This window comes from Rhamphochromis longiceps, linkage group LG16 (genome assembly GCF_057381845.1).
Source record: "Rhamphochromis longiceps isolate RC_006_pf linkage group LG16, R_longiceps_female_GT1.1, whole genome shotgun sequence".
Taxonomy (NCBI): Eukaryota; Metazoa; Chordata; class Actinopteri; order Cichliformes; family Cichlidae; genus Rhamphochromis; species Rhamphochromis longiceps.
In genome coordinates, this window is record NC_140572.1 from 3,793,303 (window position 1) to 3,809,236 (window position 15,934).

Genomic DNA, 15,934 nt, shown 5'->3' on the forward strand with positions numbered 1-15,934 from the left:
TGTGAAGATCACAGTGGACTTCCTGAGGAGAATGAAGCAGGAGGAGCTGGCTGACCGTCTGCAGAGCAGTAAGAGGATTTATCTAAAGATTTAAGCTGCTGGATAAATGAACATTTTCCAGAGATGGAAGATGGAGCAACATGTTTTAAAGATTAGTTCTTTTTGGAATTGAGTGTTTATTTTTCTTCTCATTCAGAACTTCAAACTGCAGTTTTTCACCGTAACCTTAAATCCACCCTGAAGAAGAAGTTCCAGTGTGTGTTTGAGGGCATCGCTAAAGCAGGAAACCCAACCCTCCTGAATCAGATCTACACAGAGCTCTACATCACAGAGGGAGGGACTGCAGAGGTCAATGATGAACATGAGGTCAGACAGATTGAAACAGCATCCAGGAAACCAGACAGACCAGAAACAACCATCACACAAGAAGACATCTTTAAAGCCTCACCTGGAAGAGACGAACCAATCAGAACAGTGCTGACAAAGGGAGTGGCTGGCATTGGGAAAACAGTCTTAACACAGAAATACAGCCTGGACTGGGCTGAAGACAAAGCCAACCAGGACATCCAGTTCATATTTCCATTCACTTTCAGAGAGCTGAATGTGCTGAAAGAGGAAAAGTTCAGCTTGGTGGGACTTGTTCATCACTTCTTTACTGAAACCAAAGAAGCAGGAATCTGCAGCTTTGAAGACTTCCAGGTTGTGTTCATCTTTGATGGTCTGGATGAGTGTCGACTTCCTCTGGACTTCCACAAAACTACAATCCTAACTGACCCTAGAAAGTCCACCTCAGTGGATGTGCTGCTGATAAACCTCATCAGGGGGAAACTGCTTCCCTCTGCTCGCCTCTGGATAACCACACGACCTGCAGCAGCCAATCAGATCCCTCTTGACTGTGTTGGCATGGTGACAGAGGTCAGAGGGTTCACTGACCCACAGAAGGAGGAGTACTTCAGGAAGAGATTCAGAGATGAGGAGCAGGCCAGCAGGATCATCTCCCACATCAAGACATCACGAAGCCTCCACATCATGTGCCACATCCCAGTCTTCTGCTGGATCACTGCTACAGTTCTGGAGGATGTGCTGGAAACCAGAGAGGGAGGACAGCTGCCCAACACCCTGACTGAGATGTACATCCACTTCCTGGTGGTTCAGGCCAAAGTGAAGAAGGTCAAGTATGATGGAGGAGCTGAGACAGATCCACACTGGAGTCCAGAGAGCAGGAAGATGATGGAGTCTCTGGGAAAACTGGCTTTTGTTCAGCTGCAGAAAGGAAACCTGATCTTCTATGAATCAGACCTGACAGAGTGTGGCATCGATATCAGAGCAGCCTCAGTGTACTCAGGAGTGTTCACACAGATCTTTAAAGAGGAGAAACAACTGTACCAGGACAAGGTGTTCTGCTTCATCCATCTGAGTGTTCAGGAGTTTCTGGCTGCTCTTCATGTCCATCGGACCTTCAGCAACTCTGGACTCAATCTGCTGGAAGACAAACAAACAACCTCCAAGAAATCTAAATTATTTAACAAACCAAAACTTCAATCTCTCCACCAGAGTGCTGTGAACAAGGCCTTACAGAGTCCAAATGGACACCTGGACTTGTTCCTCCGCTTCCTCCTGGGTCTTTCACTGCAGACCAATCAGACTCTCCTACGAGGTCTGCTGACACAGACAGGAAGTAGCTCACAGACCAATCAGGAAACAGTCCAGTACATCAAGGAGAAGCTCAGTGAGAATCTGTCTGCAGAGAAAAGCATCAATCTGTTCCACTGTCTGAATGAACTTAATGATCGTTCTCTAGTGGAGGGGATCCAACAGTCCCTGAGATCAGGAAGTCTCTCCACAGATGAACTGTCTCCTGCTCAGTGGTCAGCTCTGGTCTTCATCTTACTGTCATCAGAAGAAGATCTGGATGTGTTTGACCTGAAGAAATACTCTGCTTCAGAGGAGGCTCTTCTGAGGCTGCTGCCAGTGGTCAAAGCCTCCAACAAAGCTCTGTGAGTACATTTGTACTCATGTCTTTACTTTTAACATAAACAGTGTAATGTGTGATGGACCCTTAAAAACTTAAACATATTTATTTGACTGGTCATCAGCACTAAATACAGTATATTAGAGTTAATGTTTGATAGCAGCAGTAAATGTCAGTGTCTTAGACATATATGGACTTCAGCTTTAATCAAAGTCATATCCAGAATCATCCTGTAAGTAAACTTTATTTATACAGCAGCTTTCACAGGTGAAAAACCACAAAGTGCTTTACAATAGAAACAGGCAATAAAAACACAGAAGATAAAAACATTAAACAGCAAACACTGAACATCATACAGCCTAAAACTAGTTAAAGGCCACTCTGAATACTATCAATCAATCAATCAATCTTTATTTATAAAGCACTTTTCATACAGAGAAAATGTAGCACAAAGTGCTTTACATAGTTAAAAGCAGCCCACCCCACCCTCCAACTCACTCCCCACACTCTCAATACACATATATCCCCCCACCCACACACACATACACATACACACACGCGCACACTTAAAGAGTAAAAATTGGGCTGGGCTCGCATGAGCCAAGTGAGGAAACACTATAACAGGGAGCCGTCTGCACCGGGAGCCGGTCACAGACCGCAGCCTCCAGGCTGGGCACACAGCAGGAGGGAGGCAAAGGAGCCCCCCAGCCAGGCTGAGAGGACCCCAGAGACCCAGCAGCCACGGTCAATAACAGCCCCGGTGCAGAGAGCGCCCTCCGAGGAAACACTGGAGATATGACGCAATACAATATATATAGGGTAAAATGATAAAATAAATAAGAACAGGATACAATATAAATATAAATAGAGTAAGAAGATTAAAAAATGAATAAGAATAAAATCAAACAAATATTAGGTAAATCCTAAATTAATAATAGAATAACAGGATAGAATAAATAAGCATAAAATAAATAAACGCTAAGTAAAAGCTAAATTAAAAAGGTGGGTCTTGAGCCTGTTCTTAAAAACATGTACGTTCTCTGCGGCCCTGAGCTCCTCCGGCAGGCTGTTCCACAGACGAGGACCATACCACTGAAAAGCTGCCTCTCCGTGAGTATGTGTCCTGACTTTAGGGACAATCAAAAGGCCAGTACCAGAGGACCTCAGGGTCCGCGAGGGTTCGTATGGTAAAAGCAGATCTGAGAGATAGGAAGGCCCAAGACCATTAAGACATTTAAAAACCAATAAAAGAACTTTAAAATCGATCCTGAAACACACGGGGAGCCAGTGCAGCGATTCTAAAACCGGTGTAATGTGGGCCCGCCCTCTGGTCTCCGTCAGCACACGAGCTGCAGAGTTTTGTAAAAGTTGTAAAGTTGAAATATTCTTCTTAGGAAGACCAGAGAGCAGGGCATTACAGTAATCAATGCGACTGGTAATAAAAGCATGCATCAGCATCTCCGTGTTGGCCCGAGAGAGAATAGGGCGGACTCTGGCTATATTTTTTAGATGATAAAATCCAATTTTAGTTACATGTTTAATATGTGGGATAAAACCAAGCTCAGAGTCAAAAATAACACCCAGGTTTTTCACTTGTAGCGAAGGACATAGTGAAAATGCCTCTAATTTAGACAAGAGTTTCTCTCTCTGAGCCTCAGGACCGACAATTAAAACTAGAGTCTGAATAAATGAGTTAGTGGGACCAGTAACAGCCTTTAACTGGAAGATCTCAGATGTGAGAAGAGCTGTAGGATTGTAGAAAGTCAGAAATATAGACTGGGACTTAAAGTAAGGACTAAAACTTTAAATAAAGCCTAAAATGAACTGGTTACCAGTGTGAAGAGATTAAACTGGAGTAATGTCCAGTCTGTTTCATGTGCTGGTTAAAAGCCTCGCAGCATCATTCTGTACTGACTGAAGATGTTCAAAGTCTGTGATGGAGCCATAGGTGATCAACTCCCTCATTCCTCCTCTGGTCTTATTGCTCAGCTGAAGAGGAGTTCACTTCTATATGTTACAATCAGCATCACCAGTACAGCTCCAAGGATCTGCAGCTGCTGGCAGATTCAGTCATGCATGCTTGATTGTTTTTCAGTCTCTCAGGTCAGATGAAGTCATATTCTTTATGAATCAGCATAAGAAGTCAATAAAAATTCAAAGCAAATCAAGATGAGCGTTTATTCTTGTTTTAACAAATATATGAGCGAGAGGGACCTTTTTGGTCTAAAGTTATAATCATCTGCCACATTTCTAATCTCTTTACTACGTGGACTTTTAAAATATTTTCTGTTCCCCCAGACTGAGTCTCTGTAACTGGTCAGAGAGTTCATTTAACTTGTCATTTGATAACAGTTTGTTATCAAATTACAGTTTTTCAAATTGTGTTTTTATTTTGTTTTTTAGCCTGAGTGTCCCTGATCTCTCAGACAGAGGCTGTGAAGCTCTGTCCTCAGCTCTCAGCTCCCAGTCTTCTACACTGAGAGAGCTGGATTTAAGTAACAACAACCTGCAGGATCCAGCAGTGGAGTTTCTTTCTGCAGGACTGAGAAGTCCACACTGCAAACTGAATACTCTGAGGTGAGATCAAGATATGTTGGGCTTTTCATCAATTGACAGAATTAACCAATAAGAATCCACTAAATGGGAAAAAAGTCAGTTAAACTTCTGTAATAGTTTTATGATAATTTAATGAGCAGAGAGTTATTGATCAATATGTCAGCTACTTTGGTGCTAATGCACTGCCCGGCACATGGAGCCCAATTGGCATTTGCAATAGAATACCAGAATTGATTGACCATTGTCAGTTAACAAATGTCAGCGTCATCCATTTGTTGACTCTCAGTAAAAACACAGGATTAATTGCTAAATCTAATAACTCTTTAGTGCACCCTCATTGCAACTTAACAACAGTGTTTGTTTAATGTTTATCTGTCATTTTTCAGACTGAGTCACTGTAAGCTCTCAGAGAGAGGCTATGAAGCTCTGTCCTCAGCTCTCAGCTCCCAGTCCTCTAGTCTGAGAGAGCTGGACCTGAGTAACTCTGACCTGCAGGATTCAGGAGTGAAGCTTCTGTCTGCTGGAGTGAAGAGTCCACACTGTAAAATGGAAACTCTCAGGTCAGGATTAAAAATTTTCCAATGATGATCACGTTAAACCTGATTTCTATTACTGCATAAACAGTAAATTGATTTTAAAAAAAGTCTTAATGTAGAAATTAGCGTCTGGGGTTTTTAGTGATATTTGTTCACTTTCTGTCTTTCATTTGCAATGAAATGTCCCATCTGCTCCTCTGAGTCCAAAATCTTTATTTTAGCAGTGCTTCATCCACCAAACCTTCTAGTTCGATTCCTGTATGCTGAAGGTTTTTACAGAGCTGTTTGTTCAGATATCAGAATTTGATTTTCAGAAACATTTAGTAATAAAAATATGATCAATTGATTATTTCTGACTGAAAAGATGAAATATATATTTGGTCATAGTGATATGACTCATTACCTCACTTAAACATAAAATGTAAACAAAAATTCAAAACAATAGATTAATACAAAACAGAGTTTGACTGTTGAGCTTAAAGTGAGCTTCAATGTTATCCACTTCCTGTTTTATTTTGGTAGTTATCGTCTCTGATTTTTACCCCAACATTGTCTACATTAATTTCAGCTGTAGAAGGTTTTATTGACTGTTTGATTTGTCACTTTATTTAACTATAATTGTTGACTTATAAACTATTGCTTAAAATGTATTTTCATTAAAATACCAAATAATTTATTACTTTATCATCTAATTAGATTATAATTCTGTAAATAAGAGTGATAGTGTGGCCTGTGTGGGTTGTCTTCAGGTTCTCTGCTTCCTCCCACAGTCCAAGAACATGCATGCTGGGTTAACTGGAGATGTGTGATTGTGAGCATAAATGTTTGTCTGTCTAGCTCTGTTTCTACCTGGCTACATCACCGTTACTGATGCTGAACCAATAACCTGGTCTGGATCAGGTTATGTTCAGTGTTTTTGTTTAAAATCAGCTGAAGCGCCTCATTTTCACTGATTCTTTCATTTACAGAAAGCTTTAAGTGAGATATAGATTCAGTCATATGTTACTAATATTACTTTTAACCTGAGTAGCGAAAGTCCACGGTGATCTGAAAATGATGTGCCGGGAGTTGTGCCGTTCTCTGCGGCTTCAGTGACCCTCGAGCTCTCGACTAGCTGGGTAACAGACGTCGCTGAAAACGTCGAAGCACTTTTGCACTTTTGCAAATATGCGATATCTTGATAAACCGAGCAGATATTTGAAGTTTACACACCCACATTCTCCCCTGAAAATATGTTAAAAGTTTATTTTGTGACCCAGGAAGATTAATAAGAGTAATTTTAAAACTTAGTAGCGGTCGCCATTACTGGAAGCTGGAGTTTGGCTGGGCCGCACTATGAATTCTGGGATATGGTGGGCCACGAAGGACACACCCGACCCATCCTTCAAATTCGGGGAAAGGAGGACGCATTTGTCGGCTGCATTCGGAGGAATTTGGACAGCCTTCGGTGCGTCGCTGTGACGTAATCGGTCTACAAATGTGTCCTCAGGAGGACGCAGCCCATGAATTTGTACACACCGAGCCTGCGTGCTGGTAGCACCTTAGCCACAGCTCGGGTGAAAGAAGCTGAAAAAGAAGGTTTTCTAGTTTGTAAGGAGGAAAAAACTGAGAGGACTAAGTGAAAGAGAGGCTGGAGAGTAACACAGAGCAGCAATGAATGCTGCTCACACAGTTTAGACAGTTTAGCATCAAATGTTCGAGTGAGTTAGCTCCCAGCTAACTAGCAGAGCAGCTAACTAGCAAACCAGCTAACTGCACCCACAAGCTGCGACTGCGTCTTTCTAACAAGAGCGTCAGACACGCAGACTGGTTTTCTTTGTGGATGATGATGTATTCTCACACTGATCCTTCATGATGATGCTGCCATCCACCCACTGCTCCTAGTGTTGCCAATTCCTCAGTAAGGAAAATCGCTATTGGCTGTCCTAAAAGTCGCTGGAAGTCGCTAAATGATGTCATCGCCTAATTTGGATAAATGGTCATGTAATTGTAATTGTAACGTACGTTGTAGGAGAGAAAAATAACATCGTGGAAGAGACATAACGTGAGTAAAAAAATGTCCTTGAATGCATTTAAATAAATAAATCATAGTTCTGTCTGTAACTATTACAACACTCTCACCACATTTGTTAACAATTCTCTCAACAAATGTGTTTTTCCTCGTTCTTTGTCATCCAGCTGAGACTTTGGGTATAAATGTGTCATAAACAGGATAAAGCAGTGCAGGTTCAATGTAATCAACCCTCAGACTGAGTTCAAAATCATCACCTGTCCCTGATACCACATCAGCACCAGAACCATGATGTGTTTACTCACATTTAAAAAGGTGGAGGGCAGTGTGAATGGACTGTTGTCATTGGTCTGAATGTGCCTCTATAAACATGTGCTCTTCATTATTGATGTTTTCCTAATGAAGAGAAAATGAGACTTAACAAAATCCTTCTGACTGTTGTTGGAGCAGGTTGGGTCCTGGGTTTGAGTCCCCCGCTGAACCACAGTGGCTTCTAGCTTTGTTTCACAGTGTATAGAACAACAAATAAAACCAAATCTCAAAAAAACGCATCAAACTTTGAGGGTTGAACCAAGGATGAGGAAGCAGACTCGGCCCCAAACATCTGGATATATGGATGGTTACCAGAGCAACCACAGCAGTGTGCTCTCAGTATATTTAGTTGTATAAAGGTGTTTGTGGTGTGTTGCAGCTGAAGCATGTATGTTGACACAGGGAGAAAATAGTGTGAGGACACTGTTCACAGCAGTCACAGCTCGCTGCCTTCAACAGTCTCTTCCTTCCTTGTTTGGATGTCACTGATATCATCTTCTGCTCTCACACTGACCACCTGTTGGAGCTAACATGCTAACATGGAAGCAGCAGGTATGCCACCTGTGGCAGCTGAGGTCACGTGACCTGAGTGTTTGAACCAGACGTTGGAGCAGCGTTTCCAAACATCTGCACTTCAGAAGCTCCAAAGTGTGGAAATGTCACTGTGGAGCGTCTCGTCGCTATCTAAGAGATTTTCTTACCTCTGCAAAGCGAAGCTTGCAAACAGCACCATAGTTTGTCAATCCCAACCAATCAGAGCGCTCCTTATGTCACGTCACATGACTCGTGTGTTTTCCTCTTTGATTAGCACCCAAAGAACTAAAGAAAGGCTAAAAGGACGTTCAGCCAATCAAATCCCTCCTAGCAACAGGAAGTCTAGAGAGGAAATGGAGCAGAGAAGGAGAATCACCAGTTTAAATGTCTGAGTTTTAAACTGGTGACCCTCTAAAGAGGCTTTTATTGACTCTTTCTGTTTTCTTTACAGCTTTTTTCACCATTTAAACTGTTTAATATCAGATTTAGAAATAACTTTTGGACAGTTTTTCTACATTTGCACTAAAATGTGACATAAATAATGACTTTCTGACTTTACGTGGGACTAATCTAACGACTCAGCCTGGCTATGTTGGACTGGGTGTGGCAGCAGCTCCCAGTTTGAGTTCAGGAGACAGACACTCTCTCTACTTTGAAGATCAGCTTCAAACTTTCCTTTTTGATAAAGCTTATAGTTCGAGCTGGATCAGGTGACCCTGAACCATCCCTTAGTTATGCTGCTATAGGCTCAGGCTGTTGGTGGACGTCCCATGATGCTCTGCTTTCTTCTCCCCTCTTTTCACCCCTGATGCTTTTATATGTCACTACTACGTGTCCTTAACTTTTGTCTCTCTGTTTTGTTCTTGTCTCTCTGAGCTCATCTCTTCTCTTTCCCCTCACCCTGCAACCAGTCATGGTAGATGCTCCTCCTGGAGCCTGTTTTCACTGGGAGGATCTTTGTGTCAAAGGGAGTTCTTCTTCCCACCATCACCAAGTGCTGCTCACAGTGGATTGTGTCGTGAAATCTATCAATGTAGAGCAGTGAGACAAACCACGGAGGCCCCAGAGAAGTGCAATCAAACGATGAGTTTATTAACACACAGGAGAAAACATCAGCCTATGTCTTCTGACAAAAATACATGTTGTGGACACTTACAAAGCAGTGGGGTACACGCCCCCCCCTTGGCGTCAATAAAAATAGTCAGAGTAAAATATGTTCCAGACATTAGTCACAGTTAATGGTACATCTTGTACATGTTTAATGGCTATAAACAGACACAGAACTTCTCTTTTCTGTAACACCTTCCATACAAGGTAATAAACTTCAAGCCCTCAGGGTCTCTGGGGCTAATTATTGACTCTGGTCATCTGTTGCCAAGTAGAGTAAAATATAGTGAGACACCAAATGAGTTAAGGCCTCAGGCCTGACACATTCCTAGATTATATGTGTTATATGTATTGTAAGCATCCATGCAATCATCCTGTTCTAGTTTCCCTCAGCATGGATCACCTGGACAGTCACGCCAGTGAAGCTTAAGACCCTTAATGAACCGAACATCAACTCGACATAAGCACAAATATGCAATGTGTATGAAATACTTCTGACCGTACTTGTAATAAAAGTTAACATAATGGAAGGATCCTCAAATGAACATGTTCAATAGACAACTTTAATGCAATATCAATACTGTGAGAAATATTATTAGATGGAATAATGCTGTAAAGAACATTATTAATGCAGTTATAATGATGCAGATTATATGGCAGCAATAAAAGAATTTCTGTATCTCCACAATTGTCTGATGTTTGGGGCTTTCTCTCTAATGTTGGAGGCGGTTACCTTACACTGTTAAACAGCTTCAGATGACTGTTGTTGTCCATTGGGTATTGTCACTTATAAATAAAGTTACATTGAATGGATGTAAATGGATAGATGTTATTGTGACAAAGAGAAAACGATTGTTGACAGATTGTTGTTTTGTGTGTTTGCAGTCTGTCAGGCTGTCTGATCACAGAGGAAGGCTGTACTTCTCTGGCCTCAGCTCTGAGCTCCAACCCCTCCCATCTGAGAGAGCTGGACCTGAGCTACAATCATCCAGGTCCCTCAGGAATTAAGCTGCTGTCGGCTGGACTGAAGGATCCAGGCTGGAGACTGGACACTCTCAGGTATGGAGAGAATGTCTGATAGAGGAGGAAGAGCTGGAAACATTTCCTGTGTCTTTCACTCACTTCCTGTTTGTTTCCTGCAGATGAGACATGAACAATCACACATGCAGGAATATTTTCAGGGACAGACACACTAGTCTAGCTGGATAGTTCATGGATATTTATGTAGGGGTCTCCAAGGAGTCTGTTTGCAGGAACATTTAGGTCACAGGTGTACCTGATATAGATACCAGTGTACCTAATAAAGTGTCAGCTAACATTTGGAAATGGAAGCTTAAATAATGACAAACTGTACATTCACAGCTGAATTCACAATAAATTTGTTCTCAAGTGCACATTTTTCTGTTATTGTTGTCAAACAACAGAATGAGAATGAAATATTGATTCTAACAGGGCCCATAAACTTTACTAACTAAACATTACTGTGAGCAGCTCCTCCATCACTTCAAAACTGTCATCAACACCACGGACATACATTGGGAGCTGGGCAGTGTCGGTGATGTCTGTGGTCTCATCAAGAGCGACTGAGTATACACTGAAACATTTGGCTTTCTCACACAGTTGGTCATAAATGTCACTTGACAGGTCAGAAATGCGATCTGCTGCGGTGTTGGCAGAAAGGCTGATGTTGCTAAACTGACCTTTCTTTCCCGGACAGACTATATTTGCAGCCTGCAATATGCACTTTTAGACAAATGCACCTTCTGTGAATGGCTTCCCTGCTTTAGCAATCATCTCACTAACCACGTGGCTCCGACTGCTGCATTATTCTCTTTGGTTGCTTTCTTGGAGAAATCTTGCTGCCTCAGTAGATCTGTTTTAAGACTGGCAACCCGGTTCGCTCTCTCGTCTCCCTGGTATTTTGCATCCAGCTCAGCATGTCTAGTTGTGTAATGACGTTTCAAATTGTATTCCTTGTGCAGCGCAACTTTCTCTGTGCAAATAAGACAGGTCGGGGTGCCCCTGTGCTCAACAAAGAAATATTGCATTTCCCACTTTTCCTGAAATTGTCGGTGCTCATCACCAACCTTTCTCTTCACCGCAGGCTTTGAAAAAGACATGTTTGGGGCTATGTGACATTTATAATTCTACTTGGTGTCACTGTCGCATTGAAGTTTCAATCAAGCGTTTAGCCGACGGACGGGGAACGTCTCAACGCGTAGAGAACGTCATTTCTGCTTCTTTTTCTTGCAACCGTAGCACGGCGATCGGCAGATAAAAGGCCGGTAGCAGTCTCCTTTGTTTTTACGCTCGATGTTCATGTCTTTCATGACGACACGAACACCGTGGCGTTTGCAGATGGTAGAAAGTGCAGGGATAGCGAGCGCAAAAAAGGCGACTGCTCACGGCGCCGGGCTGTTGTTACAGGAGAAAGAAGCGGAAATGACACCGTGACATATAACAAATAACATCAGCTGTTTCTGATGTTAGTTGTTTTGACTGCTTTTACATTATATTGAAATATATGTAATGTTCATGTTTGCTGCAATGCAAACGCAGTGATGCAAATAAAAACATGGAGCCACAAATTACGGTGCGACCCTATAATTAGTCCGGGTTACCGGGGACTGTTGTTGCCGATGAACAGGTGTCGCTATGTGACTGCAGACTAAATTGGGCTGCATTGAGTTCATGACTTTTCTTTTATCCCGCCGCCTACGCATCACTGTGAGAGTTAATATGAGATCTCTCTCTGTGGAAAAATAACTTTAAATCCCACTGACGTGTGTATAAATCTATATACGTATAATGTCCCGCTGGGCAGCAACTTAAAAAAACAACTTTTTTTGAAGTGTTGTGAACGCAGCGCGCTGGGGCGAATGTCGGCGTTTGCCCAATAGAAAGGAGGAAGCCAGCCAGGCACAGGAAAGAAAGAAACACTCCAGGGCAACGCTGCTGGAACTTTGACTCATTGAGAAATGTTTCCCTGCTTGCATCAAGCCCGGCTGGTGTCCCCTGAGATCCATATCCCACCCTGATTGGTGGGTTAATTCAGCTCCGCCCACAACACTGTAAAGTGTCATACATTATCAAACTAACATTACATTTTCATATTAAGGTGGGGCCAAAAACTATCGTCCTGCGGGCCGCAATTGGCCCGCGGGCCGCGAGTTTGAGACCCCTGGTGTAGGAGGACACCTGCTCTGTGTCTGGTTAAGTATAAGAGCCCTTTGTTAGGGGGACCGCTGGACTCTTAGCACCAGCTTTGGGGTCACAGGGTCACATCTGGAACACACACACACAGACACACACACACACACAGACACACACAGACACACACACACACACACACACACAGACACAGACACAGACACACACACACACACACACACAGACACACACACACACACAGACACACACACACACAGACACAGACACAGACACACACACACACACACACACAGACACACACACACACACAGACACACACACACACACACACACACACACAGACACACACACACACACACAGACACACACACACAGACACGCACACACACACACACACACACACACACACACACACACACACACACTATGCACAGACTGGTACTCTTTGTTCATACCTGTGTAAGACGTCATAATGAACTTGTGCATATTCATGTAAGCTCAATAAAGAGCAGTGTTACGAGGGAGCAGACGAGAGCGACTGAGGTCAAGTGAAGGAACGGCGCTGTCACAGTTCTCTCCCTCATCAATTGTCTGGTTCCAGCGGTGGGTCTGTGCTAGACGACCCATCACCAGCTTTTTCCACTGGTTACCAGTACGTGGTAGAATCCACTTCCAGATCTGGTTGTCTTTAAATCTGTGAATGGATTGGCTCCATCTTATCTCTCTTTAACAAAAGAATCCAAGTGGAGCCCTCAGGTCTGCAGATAAGCAGCTTCTGACCAGAACTAGACGTAAAAACAGAGGTGAGCTTTATCGATGGCTGCAGCCAAACTCTGGAACAGTCGCCCTTCACATCAGGTCGTCACCAACACTGGACATTTTTAAAAGCCGGTTGGAAACACATTTGTACTCTGTAGCTTTCAATCCTGACCAGTCTTTATAGTCATTACTGTGTATGTTTCCTATTTTCTCTCTACTCTGTGCAGCACTTTGGCTCAAGCTGTTTTTAAATGTGCTGATAAATAAATGTAGATTTCTTTGAATAAAACAGTGGAGCCGAGCTTTGAGCTCAGTGTGTAACAGTGTGTGTGTGAGAGCCATGTAATGTCCATGTGTGCATGCTGACTGTGCTGCTCTGACCCCCCTCCTCCTTTCAGGGTGGAGCCTGCTGGAGTCCGATGGTTGAGACCAGGTCTGAGGAAGTGTAAGTGTGTTTTTAATGGGATTCATGAAAACAAAGCAGCACACATTCAACCATCTTCATCATGTCAGGAGTCATCATCAAAGTGTCAATCAATGAACAGATGATGGATCAATAACTGCAGCTGGATTGTGTTTGTTCTCTCCATCAGATTCCTGTCAACTCACAATCGACACAAACACAGTGAACACAAAGCTCCAACTGTCTGACAACAACAGGAAGGTGACACGTGTGGAGGAGGTTCAGTCATATCCTGATCATCCAGACAGATTTGATGATTATCAGCTGCTGTGTAGAAATGGTCTGACTGGTCGCTGTTACTGGGAGGTCGAGTGGAGAGGAGACGTTTTTATATCAGTGAGTTACAGAAGCATCAGAAGGAAAGGAGGCAGTGCTGACTGTGTGTTTGGAGGAAATGATCAGTCCTGGAGTCTGAGCTGCTCTGATGATGGTCCTCAGTCTGTCTGTCACAATAAGATACAAACATCCATCTCCTCCTCCTCCTCCTCCTCTGTCTCTAACAGAGCAGCAGTGTATGTGGACTGTCCTGCTGGCACTCTGTCCTTCTACAGAGTCTCCTCTGACACTCTGATCCACCTCCACACCTTCAACACCACATTCACTCAAACTCTTTATCCTGGGTTTATGGTCTGGTCTGGTGGCTCAGTGTCCCTGTGCTGAGTGGAGTGTAAAGAGTGTCTCCTGTTACAGAAACACTCTGACTGTTGAACAGATAGTTCAGTCTGTACATGTCTGTCTCTTTCACTCACAAACACGTTTTCAGATTCATGGATTCAATCAGTTGATGTTTGAAACTCTTCTAAATGATTCCTTGTAAACTTCTTCCTCTTCAGTCACAAACAAACAGGAAGTGATGTCACATGTGTTCCTGTCCACACAGCAGAATGAGTCTATTGCTGACAGTGATGTACAAACAGAGTGAGCATTTCTGAGGCCCAAAATAAACTGAGTAGTTCACTGAATGAACAATGGACTGTGAGCTCAGTTCCTTCATCATTAGTATGGATTATATATGTATATGTATTATATTAGTATCATATATATCAGGTGCTGCTGCTTTCAGTCATTGTGCAAATGTGCTGTTTGTAAGCTTGTAAAGCTGCAGTCAGCTGAGACTGAAGAAGTCACCTGATCAGTGAGCAAACGTTTCTGAAAACGTCCAGATGAACAGAATCAACCTTTTGGGATCAGCCAGCAATGCAGCATCATTGTTGTTCAGCTTCAGAGGTTTGCAGGAATGAACTGATGACCAGAAACAGCTGCAAAGTCCAAGAAAATACCAGCTGGAGTTCAGCTGCATTTGAAGAAGTCAAAGAAAAGTAAGGATGGCAAAGGGCGACGTTTTCTTCCAAAGAGCTGCAAACATGGTCGACGCCTCATTAGAAGAATCATCTGGACATTTGTGAGGAACTCTAACCAAGAAAGCAACGTCACACAGATCCAACAGACAGTTTCCATGACTGCAAGTGTTCAGTGGAAAAATGCTACATTGCATTATTGCATCCTCTCACCACAGGAGGCGCTGTTGGCACCACTGATTGCTGATCAGCTGTTCTCTGATGATCTGATTGATACTGTGAATAACGGGACTCACTGAACTCTGTGACACAGTGAAGATTACAGAGTTTAACTTCACCCTTTAAGACTGACCACAGAACCAAGTCCGCCAGAGCTTTTGTTATATTTTTACATGCTGTGGAGCCATTTGTGGGAGCATTTCAAGTTGCTATACATCAATACAACTGTTATAGCCCTAATTTTAATAATATGTGTGCATTAAGTCCATAGTAACTACATAAACTGCAAAAAAAACCTCTGCTCATCCATCTCTGTGTGTATCAGGATACATTTGGTTCATAATACACAGAAAAATCAGAGTTATTACCTGTAATAAATGTGAAAGATTCCTGCAGTGATAACCAGGCAGGACTGAAACACATCCAAGCTGTCACCACGGTAACAGCACCGCCCATCCACAGGTGAGGGGAGGAGCAAAAAGAGGGACTTTGACCATTTTATACTAAAAACACTCAACTAATGTTTCTAATATGAAACAAATAAGCCCACATTAATGTGAGCGTTTATTAAATAATAATAATGATGATTTCCTCCTGATCTCATTTCCACAGCAGAGAAAACTGTGGTGTATATTGAGGTGGAGGGTGTGGTCTGTGGCTCAGGTGTAGAGTGAGGGTGGGGTGCACCACAGCAGCATGCTGGGACTGCTGAGGGTGGAGGAGGGAGTGATGATGACATCAGAGCTGCAGCACAGAGACCAGTGAACACACAGTCTGTTCATCTTTGCATAGATACAATATACAGCACAATATTGAATGACAGACACGCTGTGGGAGCTTCCACAGATACACTGACGTCAGCATCCAGAGTCCTCCTGCTGCTCCCCCCTCAGAGCCCCGTGATCAGCACCAACACATTCAGTTAGATGACAGAGTCCAGCTGCCGCTAGAATCAGCTCCCCTCTGTGAACAACAGCACAGCGTCAGTGTTTCACA

The 15,934-nt window shown here is 43.0% G+C and overlaps 1 protein-coding gene across 1 annotated transcript; it reads left to right on the plus strand.

Moving 5' to 3' along the window:
* The first annotated feature begins 130 nt into the window (after positions 1-130).
* Positions 131-15,594, plus strand: LOC146650406 (protein NLRC3-like). Its single transcript, XM_085383541.1, has 7 exons — positions 131-155; positions 197-1,997; positions 4,376-4,549; positions 4,915-5,088; positions 9,914-10,087; positions 13,357-13,403; positions 13,552-15,594. Exons 1-7 carry the CDS (start codon positions 131-133, stop codon positions 14,079-14,081), a joined length of 2,925 nt encoding a protein of 974 aa, XP_085239667.1. The 3' UTR covers positions 14,082-15,594.
* Positions 15,595-15,934: the final 340 nt, after the last annotated feature.

What these genes read in the sequence shown, in the direction of transcription:
- LOC146650406 (XM_085383541.1), top strand. Translation starts at nt 131, where the DNA reads ATGGAGCAACATGTTTTAAAGATTA. An exon ending in TGTAAAATGGAAACTCTCAG is followed by an intron (nt 5,089 to 9,913) that starts GTCAGGATTAAA and finishes GTGTGTTTGCAG; the next exon opens with TCTGTCAGGCTGTCTGATCA. An exon ending in TGGAGACTGGACACTCTCAG is followed by an intron (nt 10,088 to 13,356) that starts GTATGGAGAGAA and finishes TCCTCCTTTCAG; the next exon opens with GGTGGAGCCTGCTGGAGTCC.